We start from the raw sequence: 26,695 nt of genomic DNA on the forward strand, positions 1-26,695 counted from the left end.
TTACTTGTTCCTTGCTCGAAATTTTAAACAATAGCATGAGAATTCGGTAGAAAGCCAAAATGATCAGAACAGATCTATCTTTTGTCTGCAGGCAAGTCAAGGTTGAAGATGGGCTATATCGGTCCACGATATCGTATAGCCCCCATATAACTGTACCTCCCGATATTTGGTATTTTTATGATGGTAGCCAAATCTTTCAATGAAATTGTCTCAAAATCCACACCAGGAGTACCTTGTGAGTACTTTACCCACTGGAAGAGAATTGTCTACATAGGTCCATTCGGTATTTTGATGATATTAGCAAAATTCTTCAACTGAATGTTTAAAATTTCGTAGTTGACAAAAAATACTTATGCAGGACCACGCCTTTGTGGTTGTTTTAATTTTTTGACCGATTTTTTTTCGAAATTTTTCAAGATCCTTCAAAATAGTGGAAATGGATTAAAAGTTCGGCCCGGCCGAATTTAGCTGCTTATTACTTGATTTTTTTTAATTTTTCACATTATATATATATATATATATATATATATATATATATATATATATATATATATATATATATATATATATATATTTTTTTTTTTTTTTTTTTTTTTTGGAATATCTAATAATTCCCCAATTTTGTGTCATTTTTCTTTCCAGTTTTCCACCCATTACACCATGTCACGCCAGTCCAGACTGGTGCTACTCCTACTCCTCTCAATAGGGGTATGTCATGTAGCCGTCTCCAGTACACCACATTCGTTGAATATCGTTCGCGATGCTATACCCGATGATCAGTTGGATTTGAATGATGACATATTGCCGGACGAACCGGTTAAACATGTCGAAGAACAACCACAACAACACATACGCATTTCAACACCCAAAGTTAAAGAAGTACCGATTGTATCGACGGCCAGCTCAAAGAGTGAAAGTTCTACGGCGGCTACAACACAAAAAACCCTTAGCGATAATACCATCAATGATTTGGTCGAAGCAGCTAAGCATTCGGAAGCTTTGTCCAAGGATGAAAGGTGGGTATTATTTCTATAATATTTGTACGTTTGAAAGAAAATTCTCTCAGTACAAATTACCAAGCAGATTTTACTGGAAACGTTATCGAATACACCTATTATTAAATTTCTTCTATTCATCTTTTCCAGATTCCAAAAACTCGTTGCCAAGAAGTTGAACAGTACCTCAAGCACTTCAACAACAACCACTACCGCTAAGCCAACTGAGGAGGCCTATGATGACAGCTATGATGACAATTATGATTACGATGATGAATACAATTATGACGAGACAACAGCAACACCCACCAAGAAGTCCAAGAACAAGGCCAAGATGACAACAGCTTTGCCAAAATTGCAAAAGAAACCGATTGAGACTAAAGTAATGAAGGGAGAAACCAAGGTGAGACAAAGAGAAATGCCTTTACTGAAGATCAGTTTCTCCAAATCTTAATAAGAAAAAAAAAGAAACCAATTTTTTAAAGGAACATCCAACTAAATCTAGTTTATCCCAGAAACCTGAAACCAACCCTCAGAAACCAGATGCTTCCACCACTCGGATTCTAGTTTTTGGAGATTTTACTTTTTAATTAAAACTCCCAGATTCTTACTTTACTGGATTCTCTCTCAATAGACAGCCTGAGTTTTAGGCCAGCAAAAACCTATACCTGATTTTAGTTCTCTAAACGCTTTTGTGTAGTCGAAGAGCGCCACCGGTCCACATTTGAAACTTTTCCCAGTATTAAGCGACTTTGTGTGGGCTTTTGAGCCAGCCAGCCATTTCGCCGAACCGAACACCGAGATTGTGTATCGAAAAAACTCGTTTATGTCTGGAGTAGGAAACAAAGAATGATCAAAGAATTTCATGGAATTTATATTTGTGACCCACACCATCTAGGATGACACTTATGAAGATTTCCAGCTCAGAATCGCTTATATCGAATTATCCAACTTATTTTATTGGATATAAGCGATTCTGAGCTGGAAACCCTCAAAGCGACATCCTAATTGGGTGGGTCACAAATATAAATTCCATGAAATTCTTTGATCATTCTTTGTTTCCTACTCCAGACATAAACGAGTTTTTTCGATACACAATCTCGGTGTTCGGTTCGGCGAAATGGCTGGCTGGCTCAAAAGCCCAGACATGGCCGAATTTTTTCGATATAAAATCTCGGTGTTCGATTCGGCGAAATGACAAATTGTGGTATCATAAAATTACCAATAGCAGTCCAGTTTTCTAAAAATACTCTCCCTCTCTGCTGACGGATTACAGTTCGCTACTCTCCTACCAAACTATCAAATTCGTTAGAATTATTTTTCAGCGATGCAGGATTCCTTTTCCGATGTATCACCGATTTTGAATTACTTACGATTCTCAGCTGAAGACCTTGTTGAGTGACAACTAGAATGGTGTAGATCGCAAATATAAATTTCGTGAAATTCTTTGGTCAAAAATTCGGCCAAAAACTCCGATTTCGATTCTATATCCAAACGTATTCATCATATATGTAGATCCGAGTTCTCTGGTCAGTTCGTTCATCAGAGAACGAGTTCTCAGTCAATTTTCAAGTAAGATCTATATGCGAATACCCTACAACATCAGTTATCTGAAAAATGTATCTCTTCACAAAAATCTATATCAAATAGAAGAAATTATTCTTACCAAAGATAACTAAGCGAAAAGAAAAATCCGACAAATAGACAGAAATCGATACAAAAAAATCAGAATTTGTCAATTTTTTTTGATTTTTATTCAAAGTTCCAAGCATCTGTTTTAAATGTCTGAATTCTAATATCATTGTCAACATTGTTTACAGACCTCCACCGCCAAGCCTGCGCTCGAAGACAACAACAAAGAATCGAATACCATTGAATTCCACGATGACAACATTTTGAATGCTAACGAGCAAGACGACGATGAAGATGATGATGACAATTACGATGACGAAGATGATGATGATGACGATTTCGACAATGACAACGACATTAATGACGATGATGATACTAACTATACCGATAGTGTACCCTGCCCCCGCTATTGTGTCTGTGAACGTAATGTCAACAGCTACTTGGTGGCCTATTGTAGCCGGTAAGTTCCAACATTTCTGGGTTGCAAAATTCTTTTTTAAATACCGTTTTGTTTTCTTGGTCTATTTCCAGCATTGACACTGGTACCCAGAAATTCGGCAAAGATATTACCGATTTGGTTGTCACCGATGTTGGACCCAAATATCCCATACTCTTGGGACCAGAGTTCTTTGTGCAGCTGGGCTTGAAACGTGTCTCCTCAATTAAGATTTCCAACTGTACCATTGAATATTTGCATCCCGATGCCTTCAAGGGTTTGGACGATTTGTACTCCGTTAATCTGACCAATGTTGGTTTGGCCATTATCAATCCCGATACCTTTGCCAACAACAAGAAATTGCGCATGTTGGCCATTACAGGCAATGATTTGAGTGTTATGTCCAGTGTCCATTATTTGCTGAAGGTAAGCAAAACAAATATTTGTAATCAAAATCGATTTAATTCGTCGTGTTCCTCATTCCTCCAGTCCTCCAGCATTGAAGAATTGGATTTGTCACGCAACAATTTAATGGAATTGAACCCCAATGCCTTCAGCCAGCTATCCAATGTAGTTTACATCAACTTGTCGCAAAACAACTTGCAAAAGATTCCCGATCATGTGTTCGACACCGTTCAGACCATCGAAGAATTGGACTTGTCCTATAACTCGTTGAAGACCCTGCCTCCCGGTATCTTCAACAGCACCGCCTTGGCAATTTTGCACTTGAAATACAACTCCATCTCAAATGATTTGCGTTTTGGTACCTCGGACTTGCAACAGCTGGACTTGAGCTTCAATCAAATTCACACCATCCACCATGGCATGTTCGACAAAATGACCAGCTTGACCAATTTGATCTTGAAAGGCAATGGTCTGACCAAAATCCAAGCTGATTCCTTCTTGACCCTCAAGAATTTGCGTCACATTGATTTGTCCATCAATGAATTGGAACAGGTGTCGAGCATGATGTTCTACAAGAATTCCGAATTGGATGTCATCCGTTTGAACGACAATCCCCGTTTGAGCCAGTTGCCCACCGATGGTTTCCGCAGCTACAATGGCTATTTCACCGTCTATTACTTTGACGTTTCCAATTGTGCCATTAGCTCCTTGGGCCACAGAACCTTCTCGACCATGCCTCATTTAGCCACCCTGAAATTGGCCTGGAACAACATCAATAATTTGGATCATGATACCTTTGCCAGTTTGAAGAAGTTGGTTGATTTGGATTTGAGCAATAACCTGATTGCCAAATTGGATGAGTTGATCTTCACCTACAACAACGATTTGGCCAAGTTGAATTTGGCCGGCAATCCCATACACAAATTGTCTGTACGCCTATTCTTGCCATTGAATAAGTTACGCGAATTGGATGTAAGCGATTGTGAACTGAAGACCTTGTTGAGTGATAACCAATATGGTGTGGGTCGCAAATATAAATTCTATGAAACTCTGCGCTCGTTCAATGTCTCCTCCAATCAAATCCACAAAATCCATTCCAGTGATGTGCGTCAATTCAAGAACCTCAGAAGTTTGGACATTTCCATGAATCCCCTGAAGTGTAATGAAGATTTCCAAGATTTCATCAGCTATGTATCGCTCAACACGCAAATGATGCCACACAAGGTGTTGAGTTTGGAGAATTTGGACAGTGACTCGACTGTGTTGCAGCATCAAGCTCAGGATGGCTGGTCCGCTTTGGCGCATGAGGTGTGCAAACACGAAGATTTCTCACACAAAAAGCATTTGGGCGATAACAAGATCGAAGAACGTTTGGATGAGAATGAAAAGGACTTAGAAGAAGATGCCAAGAATCTTTTAAGCATTATGGAAAAGAAACGTTTGGATAAGATTATGAGAGATTCGCGTAAATCTTTCCATGATGTTAAAGTTGAAGATTTCCCTAAGGCCGACAAAGAAAAGGATGCTGATGATAACAACGATGATGATTATGTCTACGATGATGAAGATGACAATAATAATGATGAAGACGACATCGATGAAAGCGAAGACGAAGAAGACGATGATGATGATGAATCCTATGATGTTTACAATAAGAAGGCGGACATTTCAAAGGACATCAAGGATCATGGCATTCGTGTTGAAGAGGTTGATTTGGAAAAGGAAACCCTGGATGAACGTTTGTTGAGTAAGTTTTTGGGTAGCATTTTCTCTTTGAAATTAAATGGAGTAGAATGAGGGGAGTGGAGAGGCCTTTAAGGACTTCTGTGGACAATAAATCGTATATAATTTTTAAAATATGTAATGGGAGTTACCGTTGTATTCGGGTCTATACGAAGATATGGACCTGCATAGCATTTTTTTCACAGGCCATTAGAATATCCAAATACGAAATTTGAAACAATTCCGGTGGAAAGAGTCGCTAAAATCATCAAAATACCGAATATAGGAAGATACCTTTATGAAGGAGCTACGAAGAAGTGGACATGTATAGGCATTATTCTGTCACAGAACTTTGAATACGAAATTTAGAACGATTCCGGCGAATAACGTCGCTAAAATCGTCAAAATACCTAGTATAGGGAGGTACAGTTATAGGGGGACTATATCAAAACTCAGAGCGTTGACAGTTCAATGCAGGGATGTTTCTTACATTATGGGAACGCATACTGCCAATTTACAGTAAATTTGATTTAAAATTCGGACGTAAACACCCAAAAGCCAGTAAAGAAAGTCTCAAAGTCAGGCGGGACCGTCGAATTGGTCACCTTTGGTACGAATTATGGCCTTCAAACGGCCAATGAAACCGTCACACGCTGCCCGAATGTTGCTCTGCGGTATTTTGGTCCATTCCCGGCGAATCTCTTGCTTGAGGTGATCGACACAATGGTATTTTTTAGCACCAACCTTGCTTTCCAAAATACTCCAGATACTCAATAGACCAACGGATTGGTATCCGGAGATTTTGATGGCCATTGTGCGCTGGCAATGAAGCGAGGAACCTCATTTTGTAACCATTCTTGGGTGGAGCGTGCTGAGTGCGATGGTGCTGAGTCCTGTTAGAATATCCAAGGTCTACGGCCAAAATGTTTGCGGGCCCAAGGCTTTAATACATCCTCCAGAATATTTTCACGATAATATTCGGCATTTATTCTGATGCCACGGTCGAGAGGTCGCGGAGAGCGACCATCGGCTGTTATGGCGGACCACACCATCACCATGGTCGGCGCTTGAGTTTTGGTGGATAACCGAAGGTGCACATTTTCAGCTGACCTCTTTGGCAAGTAAACACAATCATTTTGTTTGTTTACAAACTGCTGGGCAACGAATGTTTTCTCATCGGAGAAAACCAAATTCGGCAGTTCACCACTTTCGGCCAAGCGAAGCAACTCTTTTAATTGTCTTTTACAGACAGAATACCTATTTGCGGGTAGATATATTTCAGGTTCTTCTTTTTACAGAAGAACTATAGATCAACCCAGTTGACACGCCTGCTATGAATACAAGACCTTTCACAGTTCTAAAATTGATGGGAGACCTTCTTGAAGTCTGCTTGAAAAAAAAGGAAAAAATGTTACATCGGATCCTTAACATTTCTATATTATATTTTAAATATTTTATTTTTAATTACTTTATATTTTTTTAATTTTAAATATTTTATTTTAAACTAAAATTATTCTTCTCTCTTCCCCCACTTTAGACAAATTCAAGATTCTCAATGCCAAGCGCAAACAATACAGCGAAGAAGATGATGACAAGGATGACGACGAAGATGATGATGACGATGAATATGAAGAACGTTTTATCGAACGCGGTCGTATCTACTATGGAGGTTACAGCTTCTTTGTGCCAGTCATTATTATTGTTACTTGTGTGCTGATCATCCTTTTGGCCATTGCCAAGATTGTATCGATGATTATGCGTAAACGTGGCGAACGTTATCGTATGTCATTGTTGCAGGCTCGCAATAATTCCATTGTCTATCAGAAGCTTTCAGAGGATATTGTGCCACCCAAAGAGCCAAAACAACCCAAAGTACATCGATATGCACCGATTAGCAGTGCCTAAAAGAAAAAAAAAACAAATGGGGAACAAATGTTAAACAATAGGCTTGAGAGACTCTAAAACAAGACAAGAAGAACTAATGTGAGCAGTAGCCGAAACTTTTCCAACAGAGGTTTAGAGTTTTTTTTTTTTAATTTTTATTTGTAGATTTATTCTTACAAAAAAAAGACAACACTATTTTTTTTATTAAATTAAAGTATTTTACAGCTCATGTTAGCATTTCCAGGGAGAAAGTAAAATCCCACACCCAAATTTCCACTTACTTTTTTTTTTTTTGATTTTGTTTGAGCTACTAAAAAAAAACTTTGATGAGAGTTTATATTAGCGTTTATATATAAATAATATTTTATAAAACAAAAAAAAAACATTACCATACATAAATTAAATAATTAATTTGTAATAAGTTAAGATTGAGTTATTAACTATTTCCAAGAGAATTCCAAGAAAGAAACAAACTGAATAAAATACACAAAAATCAACACCAACACAAAGACACGTCTATTTCCCTTATTCCATAAACTTTAAAAAGAGAATAAAATAAAATAGTTTCATTCTGGCAAAAAGGCTTAAAATAAACGTTTTTTTAGGTAGGGATCTGTTTCTGTATGACGAACGAAGAACCTAATTCCAAATGGGAATTTTAAACACTCTTTCCATTATTGTCGGAGTAGAGAAACAGATGCTAAAACACAACTCAGAATAAATCTAGAGTTTTTGAACAGAATAACAATTAGGAAATGAAGTCATTATACAAAAATTGAGTTCTTCGCCATTTTAGGACGGTACACCACCAACCTAGGTACACCAATTCTCTTGGGTACACTTTGTTTCCGAAACACATCGAACTTAAAAATCGCTTATTCGACAGTCGATTATACCAATCAAAGAAATTTTTTGCACAACATAGTATTAACATTCCCCGTTAACTTTCAATAACACCCTCCACACAAACCGATTCCCCAAACTTCACCCATAGTATTAGATTTTCTCAATAAAATTCCAATTTCATTCTGAATAAAACCACTTTCCTATTTCTTTGTATAGCTAATGATGGTCCCCCAAAAAATTGGTTAACCCCCCACCACATAATTCGTACTTAGTTCATTTTATTTCATTTTGTTGTTTCCGGACAAAATGTTCTTTAAAGTGAACCAGTTTTCATATTATTTCAACATTTTATTGAAAAAAATCTATAAATCCACGATATAAATAGAAAATTAAACTAAAAATGCATTTAGTCTCCAATAGACACTTGAGTTGTTGTACCACCAAAATTTTTTGCTTCCAAGTGCCATTTGTTTTGGTTGGTAGTCAAATATCACTTCAAATCAAATTATCTAAAAATGTAAAACAAATAACTTCAAATCTTTAATTAACCCTAAAAATCTATTATTATTCTTTACAGACACCAAAAAAACGTTCTCTGAATGTTCTGTATATTTATTCTTTTCAGTTCTGTAAAACTTTAAATTTCTATATTTTACTAAAAATATAAGAGGGTACATAAAAGAAGCAAGTTCAACAACAAAAAGTTAAACATTAAAATCTAACAAAAGCTAAAATTTTCTGTTTTTCTGCCTTTTACTGATTGGACATAACCAGTTCTAATTTTTTGCAGTGATTTTTTTAAATAATGTTATGGCAAAAAGGTAAAATCTATATATTCTGATGGTGGCACACTAATTTTTTATTATTTTTCTTTTTTTGTCTCAGTCTTGTACCCTCTTTCATATTGTTTTCAAAACATGCTTCATCATCGTCAGATTTCAAATATTTTGTTTATTTTTTTTTTCTGTATAAATTTGTATTTTCTCTTTATTTGCACAGTTATTTACATTGATAATATAATTTTAAAAAAATCTAATAAAATATCCCTTTACGTATCCCCCTAGTTATTAATATTATCTAAAATGTCTGCAAATATCATATATCAGATACATACATATATTATTTTACTATTAATTTTTTATAGTAGTTATATTGCTTTTTGGAAGCCTTTAAATTTAAATTGTTTTGTTTACAATGGACAAAAAATAACTATTAAATTTTTAAAATAAACAATAAAGTGTAACATAATTTAACTTCCAAAAAGTTTAAATCCAAGTGTTTTATTTTTTAAACATGGAAAAGGGAAAGTAAGTAATTATGTTTTATTATATATTTGAGTGAACATGAGCGTTTTGTTAAAAATAATTTAAAAAAGTTTATATCTCCCAAATGTCTTTTAATACCGGTTTAGTATCATTGATGAACCTGTGTGCTTTCGTATTTTCTTTTAATAACAGTTCGTGTTAGGCCTCTTTGTTAATCAAAATACAAAATTTATTCAGTTTGACAGAAGCCTTTAATCAAAACTTCATGCATCGTGCCAAACTTTCAGACTTTCAAGGTTTTATATATTATTCAGGTTTAGGGAAATATCTAACCTTTATACCAAAAGTCTTTAAAATCTGTTCTTTAGAAATTTACCGAGGATTATATAAGAATTATATTACAATTTTTCTTTCCACAACTATTTCAATTTCTCCATATGTAACCACAGAAACAAACAGTGACATCTATATCAAATTTCACAATCTATGCTATTACTTTATCCAATACTAAATTTAGTTCTTTTCGTACAATTACTTAACACATTTCCAAAACCTATCGGAGATACCAAAAGAGAACTCAATATCAAATTTCGGGATTACAGCACTATTCCTTCACCCAATACCAAATGTAGTACCACTTAGTACTTTTCGAGCGATTATAGTACACCTTTCCAAAACTGCCTTCGTATCTTAACCGTAGTTAGTACTTCTTAGTACTTTTCGAACGATTATTGTACACATTTCCAAACCACCTCCAACGGTAACATCTATATCAAATATCAGAATTTCAACTCTATTCCTTTACCAAATACCAAAATTAGTATCATTTCGTCTTTTGTTGTACAATTATATCATACATTTCCAAAATTACCTCTGTATCTCAATTTCAGAATTCCAGCCCTTCACTCAATACCAAATTAAGTACGTTTCGTACAATTATAGTGGTACTTGTGTACTTGTAGTACACAGATCCAAAAACACTTTTTTATCACAAATCTACCAGCAAAAGGGCCCCATATACAAAATTTTAAAATTTCAGCTTTATCTGTTCACCCTAACCAAACAGTTCCCAATTTATCACCGTTTAGTACAGTTCGCGCATATCTCCAAACCACCTTCATATAGCAAACGTATTTTCCAACCTTGATTCTCTTGCCAAATTTCAAGATGTTGGCTCCATCCGATCACTTAGTTAGCCCCTTCTTTCGAACTTTCGTAACCTTGAAGTTCGAAAATACCCTTTGGTATATCTATCCTGCAAAATTCAAAATTCTAGCTCATTCCGTTTGTCTAACACAAACTATTAAATTATTGGTACATTTTAGTACTTTTCGTATCCGTTTTCTATGAATTTTCAAATATCCAGCCTTATGATGGAAAGTTTTAATATTTTAACTTCAGCCGTTTCGTCTGGGTTTGGATGGTAAATCTGTCAGTCAGTCAATTATTTCACTACTCTTTTACATCAAAAACAACTTCTTGTTAACTTTATGATTATTTTTTTATTGTTTAAACGTTATAAAGATTTTCAATTAACAATATACTTATAAGACCATAAGCAATATATAATTAACATATAGTAACAATTTATATATTTACAATATCATAAAATGTTCAGAATTTTAAGTTAATACGTATTTTAACTTAAGTCTGAAATTTGTACTATTTCATTTGTTCCTGCACTATTGATTTTCGTTGTTTGCAATTTGTATAAATTGTTTTATATAAAATAGAAATACGCATATTTCTTATTCACGACCGTTTGCAATCAAATTAAGTTAATTTTTTTCTGCATCAATACTTTTCTATTACATTATCTAGTTTAAAACGAGAATGTTGCTGACAAATCGATCGATAAATTAAATCATTAAAACGATTATTGAATTTAGGACAAGTCTGTTAAAAATCCTTCATTTTGTATTAAAAAAACATAATTTTTAACATATTGTATATTAATATATTAATTTATATCACAGCTACTATGTATGTGAAATAACAAGGAACTCTTATCACAGTACAGTCTCAATAAATTAAAACAGTAAATGATTTTGTTGTTCTACATTAATAACAAATAAATATTTAGTTTATAGGAAAAAAGTCATTAAAACTATAAATAATAAAAATAAATTTAATAATACATAATAATAAAAATAAAAATACAATGTTAGTTTTAAATGTAACGTTCAAACGTCGATCTCTCGAAACCTTCGGATATGAATAGCTGTTGATGAAACATTTTCTGAAATCGTTCATTCTCTTCTTTTTCGTGGATTTCTTCACCAATATCTTGCCACATCATTTCAAAATCATGCATATCACCAGCGAAATAATCATTATCATAGTCTATCTCATTATCATCATCATCGAAAGTAAATGATAATTCATATGCGGCCATTTTTGATTGGTTTATGATCTGAAAAAAAAAAAAACAAGAATGAAATGGCATAATTTAAGAATACCATTAAAAAGGGTTATAATTTAGGCGTCATATTTTGTATATTGTTTTTTTAATTTACAAGAATTACAAAAAAAATAATTAGAGAAACATAACCTGCTTCAAAGATGCATTTTTCCAATTTCTTTGATGTGCCCTCACAACTATTAATTTTACATATTTTCCGTAAAAAACGCAAAGTATGCAACACTTTCACTCTTCACTTATTATCTCTTTGCTTTCTTTTCTCAATTTCGTTCTCTCTGTTTATTTACTTTTACCAGCTGGGCCAAAGATCCATTCGTGTTATCACCCACATCAAATGGAACGTAACCGGCTGATCGTCCATGCACACTTTTGGATTGCAGACAACCATCGCAGAAGTAAACATTAGTCTAGACAAAACAGCCGGTCAATCCAGTCAGTATGTCACGAAAGAATGTTTTGAATTTATTAAATAGTGTTGTTGGTAGCACGTAAGTCGGGTATCTAATTTGGTAAACTCATTTTAATAAAAAAAATTTGATTCCTAACTAGATGCAAATGTCCAGCACATGCAAGCGGATATGGATCCAGTGTGGCAGCTGCTCAAACTGGCAAAATGGAGTACGCATTTGAGGTTGGTTGTTGCAAATAAAAGATCCAAATCTTGAATGGAAAAATACGCACCAAAAGTAGACATGCATAGTTGTTTGAAGATAACATCTTAGTTGGACTTTGATCCATGGACTGGTTGTCTACGTCAGTGGTTTTCGACTGAGAATTATGTTTTTCTTTGGTGTTCTCATACAAAAACGGACTACAAAAATTCCGAAAAAGAAAGATTCCAAGATATATACAATGGGATCTACTTTCACATTCAGATTCGAAAAGATAAGGAAATGTCGCCAGTACTGTTTTAGCTATACATTTCCGAGACTACGCTCTATTAACGGCGTTGATATAAATTACGCGGATTACTTGTTCGCTCGCACGATCGTCTGGATCCATCGTTGATGTCATTTGTGGTTAATTTCGATCCACAACAAAACAAGTGTCCCAGGGAGCACAATCAGTAGCCTGTTTAGGTCGTCCGCGCATGATTCCACTATCTGCAATAAGATCCTGACAAAGGAACCATGTTTTCAAATTTGGGTCATCTCATATTTCCTCCCCGAAGAGAACATTCAATTAATTTAATATTAGCTTCCATACATAATGTTTTCGGACTTAATGCAAAATATGAATGTCAGTCCCATCAAGATAAATCTTTGTATCTACCTAGTTTAATCTTGATTAGGACATAATTCAGTCTACAAAGCCCTTTATTCTTTCCTATCGGTACTTATTTTTCCAATTCAATTAGATTCAAGATATTTCTATTTATCTACTATACTTAATTTAGAGTTTCTGTTTCCATTTCATTGCACCTTCCTTATTGTAGATGTCCTCGTCAACGGTGCGCTTTGGACCTGGTGTCAGCGCCGAACTTGGAGCTGATCTCCGTAATGCGGGCACCAAAAACGTTGCTGTGATCACTGATCGGAATGTGGTTAAACTTGCAAGCGTTAAGACAGCTTTCGAATCCCTAAAAAAATATGGCATCGAATTTGATGTTTATGATCAAACTCGTGTAGAACCAACCGATAAGAGCTTAAGAAATGCTGTTAAATTTGCGCGTTCCAAGGATTTTGATTGTTTTGTGGCCATTGGTGGTGGTTCCGTCATTGATACATGTAAAGCCGCTAATCTGTATTCCTGTGATAATGAGGCGGACTTTTTGGATTACGTCAATAAGCCCATTGGCAAGGGCAAAGAGGTAAATGTTGCGCTGAAACCTTTAATAGCTTTGCCGACTACAAGTGGAACGGGATCAGAATCAACTGGGGCTATTATTTTCGATTACAAGAAATTGCATTGTAAAACTGGTATCTCAAGCAAATATTTGAGACCCAAAATGGGTAAGTTTAGGAAGGTATATGTAGACAATTTATTCGAATAAAAAACATTTATTTTTCTTCCAGCTCTAATCGATCCCTTGCATGCCCTATCACAACCGGAACGAGTAACCGCCTACAGTGGCTTCGATGTGTTTTGCCATGCCCTGGAAAGTTTCACAGCCATTGATTATAGAGAACGTGAAATGCCCACCGATCCAAGTTTAAGACCTGTCTACCAGGGACGCAATCCCATTTCAGATGTTTGGGCCCGCTTTGCCCTAAACACGATACGAGAAAATTTCATCGATGCCATTTATCAGCCAGAAAATTTAAATGCACGTTCCAAAATGCATTTAGCATCCACAATGGCTGGTGTTGGTTTCGGCAATGCCGGTGTCCACTTGCCACATGGTCTGTCCTACCCAATATCGGGTCGTGTGCGTTCCTTCAGTCCCAATGGCTATGACAAAGATCATCCCATTATACCGCATGGTTTGTCGGTGGTAATAACAGCGCCAGCTGTATTTGAATTCATCGCTCCCGCTATTCCCGAACGCCATTTAGAAGCGGCCCAACTATTGGGTGCTGATATAAGTCAAGCCAAAAAAGCCGACGCTGGACGTATTTTAGGTGATTGCATTCGTGGCTATATGCAAAAAGCTGGCATTGAAAATGGCCTTAAGGGTCTGGGTTTCAACTCAAGCGACATTCCCGATTTAGTTGAGGGAGCATTGCCACAACAACGTGTCTTAAAGTTGGCTCCATTCGAACAGACTCGTGATAACTTAGCAACAATTTTGGAAAATTCTTTGGAAGTTTATTAGTTAACTCACCGTTTGTTTGGAAATGTGTATCACTGATTGCAATAAAGATTAGTTTTTGAATTTGTTGATTTCTTTTGTAGACGAAATGAGTTATGCCAGGTGTTTTAATGTAAATTATAACGGCATTTATAATTCTTTTCTGTTGGAAGAGTGTTGCCACGTTCTATTATAACTCCGAAATGTATTATAAATAAAATACAGTCTACATCGGATAAATGCAATTACTTGAGTTAGCAATAAATCGGGTTTGATAGATAAGTAATCTTTGGTACAGTTTTTAATCACCTGGGAATATGTAAGATACATTTCGAGACTATATGCACAGTCAAGATTTTTTTTTAATTCAGGAGAGAATATCCACCTTTTCCTAGATATGCGTCTTTACGACAGTCCCAAAATTGGCTAAGCGTACATAATTTAAAAAATCAGCCATGAGATTGTCGGGATTCAACACCATCTACCAAGGGCAGGTCGAAACGGCAAAGGGTAAACATTTCTCTTTTGTTCATAAAACTTAAATAATCAGATTAAATCTACACCCGTAGATTGAAAGAGCTATGTTACAGCCAGAGAGTTTTATAGATTGAACAGTGAAAGTGAGGTCTTACAAAAATAATTTTTAATCCAAATAACTTTTCAATATCTTTTATTCGTTTTTTGTGTATGTCTCCTATAGAGATAAGTCTTTTAAAAGGTTCGAAAGTCTGATCGTCGAAGTTCTGCCATAGAAAGATGATCTTCGTCAAAAACCTTTTACAAGTGTTCTATTCATATAGCTGTTCTACAAAGGGTATATTAGTTAAATGACTTCTTTACGGAGAAGAACAATCAAAGAGGACCTTTTAAAGGAATTTAATAAAGACAACACCTTTTAAATGTTTTCTGTAAAGAAGGCCATTTAAGAAAATGTTTTCTCTCTAGAGATCTCTTACAAGGAAAGAGACCTGAGAGAATATGTTTTACAGGTATTCAAAAAATAAAAGACCTTTTGAGATGTTTTCTATGGAGGGATGACATCTGGAGATCTTATAGAGAGAGAAAAGTTTTTCTGCAGAGACAAAACCATGCTGAGATTTACTACAATAAGCAGATATATTAGATACAACATTGTTGTGAGGTCTAAGGAGAGAAAAGATATTTTAGAGTTCTTATTCTGAAAGAACAGAGGAGGGAATATAAAAAGCAAATACTGTTAGAAGGAAAGACAAACAATTTAAAATACCTAAAATCGGTTGGGAAATCAAGTGAACCAACCACTAATGGACAAAAAAAGGCAAATTGCGGACACTTTGCTTAAACAAAAGATGTTACAAAATTAGTAGTTCTCGGATAATGTCTTTGCTAATTTTTCAAACTTTATTTTAACATCGCAGGCTCCAAATCTTCTAACAAAATCAATATCTTGATTGTAATAAGGTAATAATAAATAAAAACACATTTTTTAATTTTTAAAACATTTTAATGTTTCCTCTGCTTTGTAATAACTTATGAAAGAAATGTTAAAAATAAAATCATTGCCTCAATTTCGCATGAATTTCAAAAGAGAATCATCTAATCCATTTATTCGATTATCGTGTGTATCGACCAATACCAATTCCTGCCTTAGTGATGTAAATGGTGATGATGATGCACAGGGTGATGAATTGGGTGGTGAACAATGACGGGATGGTGTACCACCACTGGAACATGGACAACCTCAGCTTTGTGCACAACTACCGGTTTGTGCACAACCACTGGCTTATGAACAACAACTGGCTTGTGGACAACTACGGGATGATGTTCTACAACAGCTACGGAATGATGGTGGTGATGTAAATGTCCAGGTGCGGCAAAGGTAACGGCCAGCAGGGCAAGGAAAACAAAGCAAAATACATTGGAGAAATAAGAAGACATTTTTCTTGAGTTTGTTTTCCTTGCTGATGAATTGCCACTGAGAGTGTTGAAGAAGAACTGATGATGTTTTGGAAGATATTCAAGAATATTTATAGTTAAATTTTTAAAAGAAGCCAATTTGTTCAACACATTTTAACGGCAATGTGAAAAAAAAAACTTTTTACAAATTCTTGTCTTCCTCTACCACTATAAGCCATGCAACGGAAACAAAATTTGTACAAATACTGTTTGTGGTTTTACCAAACATTTTCAGCAAAGTTGAAGGCCTCAGCGATTTGTGTAAATAACGGACAATTTTGTTTGTGGTTTGTAAATTGTTTTTAATATATTACAAAAATATACTTCTTCAATTACACTAGAATTCTTATAAACAAATTACTTTAAAAACTATAAATATATTACGTCTATGTATCAGCAGGGTTTGGCTATTTCATTTTCTACTTGTATAGCTGGACATTTCTTAAGGGTTTTGGAAAATTTCTTATCAAACTTCTTTTGTTGTTTCTCACTTAGCTCTTCTAAGGCCAGTTTGCTTTTGTATTTCTTAAGCAATTTCTTTTTTAGTTTTTCCAAGGCAATTCCCTCGGCATTTTTGGCCACAAGTTTCTCTAAAACAGTGGACCATTGGAATTCCTCCGATTCTTCTATTGTTTCAGCATTGCCATTTTCTGCTACTTCTTCCACTTGTTCGCTACTTTCAGACTTTTTCTTTTTTTTATTTTTCTCAACACTATCTACGCCATTGGTTTCCTCCTCAGCCTTCCGTTTATTGCCATTTTGTTGCGGCTGAGCTGCTTCCTTTGCCTTTTTGGCTTCTTCCTGAGCCTTCTTGGCAGCAGCCATTTCTTCTTGTTTTGCCTTTTTCATATTTTCTAATTCTTTTTCCAAAACAGACCAAACCGGCTCTGCTTGTTTAGCTGGGACCCGCAAACAATTGGCCACGAAGTTTTGGAATTTAGCTTTCTTCCGTGGTACATTATCGTAATTTTGTAGCCGTTGGAATATGTTGCGCGTCTGTGTTGATAGATCGTATTCTTGGGAATTTAAAATTGAACGTACAATGTCCATCCAGGATTCTTGTTTCTTTTGTCCACTATTTAGGGATTCACGTGGCACAAAATTCTTGCCGGAATACTTTTCTAATTCGGTAATGCATTTAGTGTGGGCCACATACTCTTCGGCATGGAAATCTTTTTGACAGTCCATACAAGATACGTTTTTAACACGATTCCTGCATTTGGTGTTGTAATGCTTTTCCACGGCCGGTTTCTTTACGGACTCTCCACAATGATTGCAAGTAAAGAAGACCATTTTATTGTATTATTAATATAATAAAATATATTTTAAAATTCTAGAAAAAATGTCCAACTGAGAATTCCCGCACTCCCAAATATAAACAAATGCACGTGTGAGCGTAGAACAAAGTCAAACCAAAGCAACTGACGGCGCCAAATATATTTAGAAGAGAGAGAAAACAACTAGAGACTTGACACCACTTTTGTAAGAGAACAAGATTTATCGTACAACAAATGTGCTACAACCGTTCGATTTGAATGTAAATATGGGTAAAAAATTAATAAAAACGACCACTAAAAATTTTTGGGCAAAATTGGAATAAATATGCATTAATTTTGTCTTTTATTGCATAATCTACTTGAACTTGACTTCTCTTTTCTTAAGATACAGATTTGTAATACAATAACTGTGATGAATAAAATTATGGAAAATATTAAATATAATATCTATCTATACCGAGGGGTCGAATATTACTTCATAGGTACAAGTTATTCTTCCAGTGATTGGGAATATCATATAACGAGTATCGTCATAGTGATTACTGGGTCTCACCACTTCGACACTATTGCTTTGAACTTTTTTTCGATAACCTAACTGGGAAAATCGGCTATCGTAGTAAAAACTTTCACATTTTTGTAGATCTCCCGGGAGATTTCTTTCTTCAGCCAGACCACTAATTTCCGAGGGTTTTTTTGTGGAAGTTTTTTAACTTATCGTTTTCACAGCAGAAATACATCAAAGAGCGGCACAGTTGAAATGGATCCTTCTGGAAATCCTAAATGACTGTCGCTGATTATTTCCTGGGGTCAACTATATCAATGAAGATGGGCAATATCTCGGCTGTCCTTGGGGCTTTCCCTTTGGCTGGAGTCAGGAAATTTTCTCTTTACATCCTGGAAGTGAATTGTCTACAAAGGGCCACGATTTTGTATATCCCCCATACAACGGTATTATCCCCCATTACAACGGTATTCCCCCACGATATTCGGTATTTTGATGATTTTATCGACATTATTTACCGGAATTGTTTCAAATTTGGTATTTCAAATTCGTAGTGGATATTACTGCCTATGACAGAAAATCGTCTGTGCAGGTTCACGTCGCCGTATACCCTCCATATAGCGGTACCTCCCGATATTCGGTATTTTGCTGACTATAGCGCCTTTGTTCACCGAAATTGTTTCGAATTTGGTATTTGAAGTACGTAATGGATACTACAGCCTATGACAGAAAGTTGTCTGTGCAGGTCCACGTTTTGGTATAGCCCCCAGATAATGGTACCTCCCTATATTAGTTAGTTTGATGATTTTAGCTACATTATTCACCGATTTTTTCAAGTTTCGCATTTGAATATTGTAATGGTTTGGACAAAACTTGCCTATGCAGGTCCACATCGTCGTACAGACTCCAAATGCCCTCCACCATTTAGAACGAATTTGGCCCGGCCGAACTTACAGCTTTTTTACTTGTTCAAGTTGAACTAACCACTTCGGTGACAGAGAAATAATCCATTGGTGAGTTGGTTTACTTCGGTGTCGCAGAAAAATAAGTGAAAGAGTCTTGAAATCATGGGAGCTCGCCAGTAGTTACGGACTCTTTTTTGAATTTTGATATCCTCCTATTCATTTGAAATAGGCTATATCTTACTAACTACTACTACTACTAACTAACATTTCCGATATCATTTTACCGCTGTTACTGCCTTTCGATGTATAAATTTTATACATTTTATCAGACATTTATGGATTCATTCTTCCGATTAAGTTATTCGAAACTGTTTCACACAGCATGTTTGAATTTTTATCTTTGTCTATTCAGACTGTCGTTGATGGATGGGGAAGACTTCAAGGATTACTGTCCTTAAACCAAGTACTTGTCCTGGCTTGAGGACGTGGAGTTTGTGAGTGTCCATGTGTCATGTATTAATTGTTTACAATTATTTTTTAAGTGATAATTCGTATTATTCAGATTTCTAAACATCTAAAAAATAACAAAAACAACTTGATTTATGAACGAAATCTAACAATTGAATGAATTAAACACAGAACACAAACAAACAAACGTCACGTCAAATCAGATGCACTGCATCGATAATGGTCTAACGATACGTTGTAATTACCGATGATTTTCGTGTCTATTGTTTTTTTTTGTTTGTTTTTGAATCGCAGTTCAGTTCGATGTCTAATTTCAATTACCTAAACGTTATGTCGACTAAGATGTGATTTCGCTTGAAATAATTAAAACAGAGTTCTGCGGGAAAAATTTGAATGTAAACAAATGTTCAAGTCAGTAACAATTATTGCCAAAGCTCATTTTGAGGAAAATTTACAACTCAATTAGTGTTAAAGGGGAAAAAAGTGGATAGGAAACTCAACAACATATGTTGGTGGGCGGAATAGTGGAATGGTTTTCATTTGAATGTGAACAGTGTTTTTCGAATTTGTTTTGCATATATTGAAATATAGAAGATTAATAGGCCCTTATTTGTACAACACATACAAGGTGGCGCAAAAGTAATCCTCCTATAATAAAATGCTACAAATTTTACGATTGCCCCCTAATGTCAGTTCTGTTTTGACATTTTTGCAAAATACACGTTAAGATATCAGCTCTTCAACTTAAAGGGTGAAATAAATATGCAACAAAGTCAAACTCAATAATTTTTAAATTTTTATACCCTACAACACTATGTGTTGGGGGTATTATAAGTTTGATTGGGCCAGAATTTATGTAACACCTCGAAATATTGGTTTCCCATATAGGAAAGTATGTATGGATCTTCCTAGCTCGCCGAGCTGAGTCGATCTAGCTATGTATGTCCGTCCGTCCGTCTGTGCGTCTGTCCATGTTAATTTGTAATCACTCTACAGGTCGCAATTATGGCCCGATCCTAACGAAATTTTGCACGAAGGTGGGGTTAGGGTCAGAATAGAAGCCTATTTCTTTTGGAGATGATCGCCAAATGTTTAGGGGTTGAAATGGACCAAATACTGAAAAATTTAGGATTTTGCAGTAGCTATAGAGTCGCAATTATAGACCAATCGACGCGAAATTTCGCATGTAGCTAGAGTTTAGGGCGGGGAAGAAGCCTACCAATTTGGGTGGTCATCGGATAATATTTAGCGGGTAAAATAGACCATATTTTTTGTGTTGAAAAAAATTCAAAATCTTTCATTAAACCGCGAATATTTTAAAACCCCGCTAAATCACAAAGCCATGACAAGGTTACTCTTGATCTTTACATTGATGTTAACATCCAACAAATCGGATATATAGCAAAATATGTGCGATATATATGTCTATCAAAGAAGACTTTCATGAAAGATCTCTTATATGTCGAGAATGGCTGAACTGATTTCGAACTAAAGAAAAAACGTCTAAAAAATCGCATAAAAATATCTCTCTAAAGGTGAAAATATTGATTTTGTAACATGTTCTCATATTTTTTCAATTTTGTCATATTTTTGGCATATTTTCATTTTGAATTAAAAATTTGATAATATTTCTACAGCTAACAAAACTAAGTAGTTAGGATATCGGGATATCATATACAGATCGCATTTACGGCCCGATCCTTACGAAATTTTGCATGGGAATAAGATGTGGGTCAGAATAGAAGCCTTCTCTTTTTGGAGATGATCGCCATATATTTAGGGGTTGAAATGGACTAAAAAACTGCAAAATTGTCAGCAGGTAGTAATTATCGCCCGATCCTCACGCACATTTGAATGGGGGTTACCGGAAATTGCAAAAGCCAAGCAGTTTTGGATGGCTATCCAAAAATATTCAATGTGTGAAGGAGTTTGCCAACTTTTGTAGAAAAAATACGAATATGTTCATTCCAGTGACTTTTTGGAGAATTCACAAATACAGGAAAGACGCACTTCTGACTATTTTGTTAACGCTGATTTCATTGAAGAATATAGCCAAATGTCTGTATCTATATACATATAGATGCATTTCAGTCAAAAACCAATAATAAATGTTAATCTCCTGCCACTTTTGAGAGATTATAGGTCTTTGGGAAATATTGGTTCCAGATCTAGGAAGACCATTGGAAATGAGCAAATTAGTTTAAGTTGCTATTATTCGAAAATTAGAGAACGAAACCTGATGGTTTTCTTTTATTATTTGTCACAATATCTTGTGGAATTCTTTCGAGTATCTCGCCTATATAAACTGTATCGTTTATTATAGTGTTGTAGGGTATTTAACGGTCGGCCCCGCTCGACTGTAGCATTTGCTTACTTGTTTTAAATGTTATTGAATGAAAGCAAACAATGTGGGAAATAGCATCAAAATTTATAATTAGTTTGGATTGGTCACCTTTGGCACGAATTATGGCCTTCAAAGAGCCAATGAAACCTTCACATGCTGCGGTATTTTTCCGGATTCCCGGCGAAGCGTTTGCTAGAGGTGATCGACACTTTGGTATTTTTCAGTGCCAACCTTGCTTTCCAAAATCCTCCAGACACAATAGTCCAACAGATTGGTATCCGGATATTTTGTTGGCCATTGTGCGCTGGAAATGAAGCAAGGAACCTCATTTTGTAACCATTCTTGGGTGGCGCGGGCTGAGTGCAATGGTGCTAATATTCGGCATTTTTTCTGATGCCACGGTCGATTAAGAGCGACCATTGGCTGTTGTGGCGGCCCACACCATCACTATGGCCGGCGCTTGAGTTCTGGTGGTCAACCGAAGGTGCACACTTTCAGCTGACCTCTTTGGCAAGTTAACACGACCATTTTGTTTGTTTACAAACTACTGGACCCGGAATGTTTTCTCATCGGAGAAAATCAAATTCGGCAGTTCACCACTTTCGGCCAAGCGAAGCAACTCTTTAGCTTCTTTTACGTCTATTTTCTTTCTGTTGCAGTGTAAGTTCTTGCACTTTTTGGAATTTCAATGGCTTTACCCTGAGTCCATTTTTCAATATTTGCCGAATGGAATTTTGCGATATGTTCAGCTCACGTCACTGAAATAATTTTAACAGCTGTCGGACGAGTGGCATAGAGTCTGAAGTTGGTTGCAGTTTTTTCATCTCACCCTGTATACTTGGCGTAGTAGCCAAGTCCTTACCATGGCATATTATATTAACTCGTTCTATAAACGCCCTTTCGACAAAATTAACACTATGCAACACAGAAAACAATTATAGAAAAATTCAGATGATTATGAATAAGGAGCTAAAAATAGAAGACAAGTACGTCGGCGTTTTGAAAGTTTACTATAACATTTTTTTAAAAATTCGGATTAGGATTCCTTAGAATCCGGGAACATTACAGATAACAATACGAGTATTTTTTGACCAAAAAATTTTAACCCTCAAGCGAGTCATCAAAAAATGGAAAGCATTTTTCGCGTCAAAATATTCCACAAAGTTATTTCTGTCAGAAATTTTATCTTCTGTCGGAAGGTTGGATTGGGAAAGATGGATACAATCGTTCCAATGCCTAAAATCAGGGGTTATCTTTTAACAAGGGCTGTACCAAAACGTGAAACTACATTGGTATTTTTTTCTGGTAGCGTTTCTACTTAATAGGAACTCAGAAATCCAAAATTTGTTGAAATGAAAATATTACTAAAATGTAAAAAATATTTTAAATCGGTGTTTATCTATGTATAGAGTCTATACCAAACAAGTAAAAAAGGTTTAAGTTCGGCCTGGCCGAACTTTGAATACCCTCCACCATTTGGAACGAATTTGGTAATTCTCAAAAACAATAAAATCCGTTAAAAATTCTGTTAAAATCTTAAAAATACCGATTGTAGCTGTTGTATTAGGGCCTATATTGGTAACATTTGTCATAAGCCATTACAATATTCAAATGCGAAACTTAAAAAAATCGGTAATAATGTAGATAAAATCATCGAAATAAAGAATATCGGGAGGGGCTCTGCGAAGACGTGGATCTGCACAGACAATTTTCTGTCTTAGGCTGTAGCATGGTAGAAAAATACAGGTAGATGCATCAACGCTTGGGAGCATTGATCTGTCAAAATTTTTTAAATTTCTTTTCAAATATAAGTAGATTTTTAATTGTTTTCTTATACGACGTCATTCGGAGGATATTATAATACTCGTTTTTCAACAATTTTTACAAATTTAAATAATTTTTCATTCAACATTTTCAATTCCAAATTTGGTTTGACAGTTCACTGTCCTAGCAGCTGTGTCGATGCGTCTACCTATATTCTTCTACCATGGGCTGTAGTATCCATTACGAACATCAAATACCAAATTTGAAACAATTCCTGTGAATAATGTCGCTAAAATCATCAAAATACCGAATATTGGGAGGTACCGTTATATGGGGGCTATACCAAAACGTGGACCTACATAGCCCATTTTCAATACCAAAAGTTCTGCAGACATAACATACATTTGAGTAAAATTTTATCAATCTACTTCAATTCGTTCGGAAGCTAGAGTGATTTCCACAGACGGATAGACGGACGGACGGACATCGCTAAATCGACATAGAATTTTATATATATATATATATATATATATATATATATATATATATATATATATATATATATATATAAAGCGTTGAAACTGTTTGGCATAACAAAATTCTTCGGAATTTGGTTCTAAAAACCAAGTACTATTAAATCTACTTGGAATTTACCACAGCGAATTTGGAAAATGTTAAAATGTTAATTTGACGGAGGCATTTGATCCTCTCATACGAAATAATAGTACTTGCTTTTAGGCTAAATGTTGTCAGATATGGCAAAAAACAACCTATTTCGACGAATATTACACACACCGACTTCACACGAACGGCTAAGAGTTGGATAAAGCACTCATATATATCTTTATCCGATATCAGGTTTAATTTGGACCAAATGGAATGAATTTCTGGACGTACGTTTCCATTTTGTGGAACTCGGCTCCGATATATACTTTGTTAATATTATCCTTCTCGAAGTGATGTCATGCACTCTATAGCAATATTATTTGGTATAAAAGATTAAAAAGTCTCGTCAAATTTATTGAAAATCTATTCAGAATTGAATATACCTCCCATATGTATATTTGTTCTCTCTGAAATGAAAATATAACTGCTCTAAAGCTTGATAGGTGTGATCTACTTCAAAAAATTATTTTGTTTCGAGAGATTTAGACTTTTAACGCGTTTTGGGAGCTATGATACAATTTCATGACAAATTATTTGTAAAATATTTTATCTTGCTACATGTGCCTTTTAAATGCAGTTTTTTTTTATCCACATTTTGAAATAGAAGCAAAAAGATCCTTCATTCAAATCATATTTCGTTTCTTCTGTTTCGCTTCCTAACCACTGTGTAACGCACTACAGTTGTGTTGCAAATTTAAATGTTTTTGACAGATTTTCAATATCAGCGAACAGAAAGACAACATTTCGCCGATTTAAAGTGATTGCACTGAAAAAGATTTATGCTTACAATTATCCAACAAAATAGGCAATAATTTAAAGGAGAATTTTTCCAAATGAATTCACTATAAAAGTATTCAGTTTCAGACAGTTCGGGCAACAGTGCAAATTGTGTTTGAATCGTTAAAGCGAACTCATTTCCAATAACCAAGGATTGAAAGCAACACAGATTCGCCGATAAAATGAAATTCCTCAGCTTGTTTTTCATATTTGGTCTCCTGGCTGTAATTGCCAGCATGGGTTCGATGGTCGCTGGCGAACCATTGCCAAGTCCTCGCGGACGTCCAGCAACCACCACAAAACGTCCCAAGGCCGATAGTGATGGTGAGGCAGGTGCAGGTGATAGACGCTAGCTAGAATTGACGGCCGAGCGCCGGCAAACCGTATCCTGTACTAAGCCTCGTAAAGTAACGGATACTAAAATAACTGTTCATTGTTATGGACAGGAGAATTTACAAACTGTTGAAATTCTATTTAATTAATTGAATCAATTGAAATAAAATAAAATAAAAGCACAAATGCGAGAAACCAACAAAAATAACAACAAAAAATGGTGATTGTTGTAAATCGAGTCCTTTATTGTTTGGCTGTTTGAAAGTTAATTAATTTATTGATTAATTGCTGTTTAAGTTCATATAACAATGTAAATGGGTGGTGGTAAGTTTAATTGGTATTTGTGTCACATTTTATCATAAGGAATATTCTTAAGAAATAACAATGGGAAAAATATACTTAGAATTATTCCAAAAATATTGCAAAATATTCTAAAAATTATCATTTGTGCTCCGAAAAATAGTTTTTTTAAAACTGTAAAAATAGTTTGAATATGGTTCAAAACATATTTAAAAATTAATTTTTTCGAAACCTTTTATTCCTTTCGACCTGTGAAATCTATAATATTGTATAAACTAACCACTAAAGAACGTTAAGTTCGGCTGCTTCGACTATCAATACCCTCGGTTGGAGAATGCAGCTTAAGTTTTCAAAATACCACAAAGTGGGTGGTACCGTTTTATGGGCCGTTATATTACAACGTGAACCTACAGAGAACACTTTGAAGATTCATCAAGTGGAAAATGACGACAAAAAGATCAAAATACCGAATACTTAAAATGCCTCATATGGAGAGAATAAAGCCATCATGTTCGTCTATAAAGAAAAACCAGTAAAGAAAGGCTTAAAGTCGGGCGGGGCCGACTTTATGATACCCTACACCACTTTGACAATTTAGTAGAGCTCCGCACGCTATGATTATAAATTTAATTTAAAGTTCAAAGGACTAAATATGCCGAAGCATTTGTATATTTTAAATTCGGACTTGTATTGCCCATTTGGTGCACAATTAATTTGAAATCGGATAAAAATATATATGGGAGCTATATCCAAATCGGAACCGATCTCGATAAAATTTGGCAAAGATATTTCTGAGCTGTATTTGATATATTTCCCTGAGTATCGTTGTTATGGAGTGCATATTACGGCTGTGGGTAACAAATCGGATTAACAATATATATGGGAGCTATAACTATATCTGAACCGATCTTCACCAAATTTGGCATACTACCTTCTAGACTAAATTCGGTCGTGCCAAATTCCATCCCATTTGGACAAATATTAGACGTTTGGTGCACAATAAATGGTAAATCGGGCGAAGTTTTATATGGGAGCTATATCCAAATCTGAACCGATCTCGATAAAATTTGGCAAAGGTATTTCTGA

The 26,695-nt window shown here is 35.2% G+C and overlaps 4 protein-coding genes and 2 long non-coding RNA genes across 7 annotated transcripts in view; 3 read left to right on the forward strand and 3 right to left on the reverse strand.

The window, feature by feature from the left end:
• The window catches only part of LOC131801392 (uncharacterized), a 57,600-nt gene extending 55,157 nt beyond the window's left edge, over positions 1-2,443 (reverse strand). Inside the window, exon 1 of the long non-coding RNA XR_009341809.1 lies at positions 2,369-2,443. This is a non-coding gene — a long non-coding RNA (uncharacterized LOC131801392). The remainder of the gene's footprint in view (positions 1-2,368) is intronic.
• The window catches only part of LOC101898536 (Leucine rich repeat protein), an 88,402-nt gene extending 79,955 nt beyond the window's left edge, over positions 1-8,447 (forward strand). For both annotated transcript variants that reach the window (XM_005181191.4, XM_059120040.1), the window contains 6 exons: positions 643-1,016; positions 1,146-1,398; positions 2,816-3,087; positions 3,159-3,489; positions 3,553-5,215; positions 6,728-8,447. In XM_005181191.4, the coding sequence (XP_005181248.1) occupies positions 661-1,016; positions 1,146-1,398; positions 2,816-3,087; positions 3,159-3,489; positions 3,553-5,215; positions 6,728-7,095 (3,243 nt within the window). In that variant the 5' untranslated portion in view covers positions 643-660 and the 3' untranslated portion in view covers positions 7,096-8,447. The remainder of the gene's footprint in view (positions 1-642; positions 1,017-1,145; positions 1,399-2,815; positions 3,088-3,158; positions 3,490-3,552; positions 5,216-6,727) is intronic.
• A 2,214-nt stretch (positions 8,448-10,661) lies between these two features.
• On the reverse strand, positions 10,662-14,591 carry LOC109612154 (uncharacterized). The gene is made up of 2 exons (XR_002194352.2): positions 14,372-14,591; positions 10,662-11,598 (listed from the first exon to the last, which is right to left on the reverse strand). It is a non-coding gene; the product is annotated as an uncharacterized LOC109612154 (long non-coding RNA).
• On the forward strand, positions 11,888-14,422 carry LOC101898360 (probable hydroxyacid-oxoacid transhydrogenase, mitochondrial). Its single transcript, XM_005181189.4, has 4 exons — positions 11,888-12,095; positions 12,157-12,238; positions 13,043-13,559; positions 13,623-14,422. The coding sequence occupies exons 1-4, from the start codon at positions 12,046-12,048 to the stop codon at positions 14,360-14,362; spliced, it is 1,389 nt and encodes a 462-aa protein (XP_005181246.1). The 5' UTR covers positions 11,888-12,045; the 3' UTR covers positions 14,363-14,422.
• Positions 14,592-15,803: 1,212 nt separating the features above from the next.
• LOC101898186 (uncharacterized protein C16C10.8) lies at positions 15,804-17,673 on the reverse strand. The gene has a single exon (XM_005181188.4). It carries the CDS (start codon positions 17,564-17,566, stop codon positions 16,667-16,669), a length of 900 nt encoding a protein of 299 aa, XP_005181245.1. The 5' UTR covers positions 17,567-17,673; the 3' UTR covers positions 15,804-16,666.
• Positions 17,674-25,060: 7,387 nt separating this feature from the next.
• On the forward strand, positions 25,061-25,648 carry LOC101898013 (uncharacterized). The gene has a single exon (XM_005181187.4). It carries the CDS (start codon positions 25,159-25,161, stop codon positions 25,327-25,329), a length of 171 nt encoding a protein of 56 aa, XP_005181244.1. The 5' UTR covers positions 25,061-25,158; the 3' UTR covers positions 25,330-25,648.
• Positions 25,649-26,695: the final 1,047 nt, after the last annotated feature.

This window comes from Musca domestica, unplaced genomic scaffold (genome assembly GCF_030504385.1).
Source record: "Musca domestica strain aabys unplaced genomic scaffold, Musca_domestica.polishedcontigs.V.1.1 16, whole genome shotgun sequence".
NCBI classification, from domain to species: Eukaryota; Metazoa; Arthropoda; class Insecta; order Diptera; family Muscidae; genus Musca; species Musca domestica.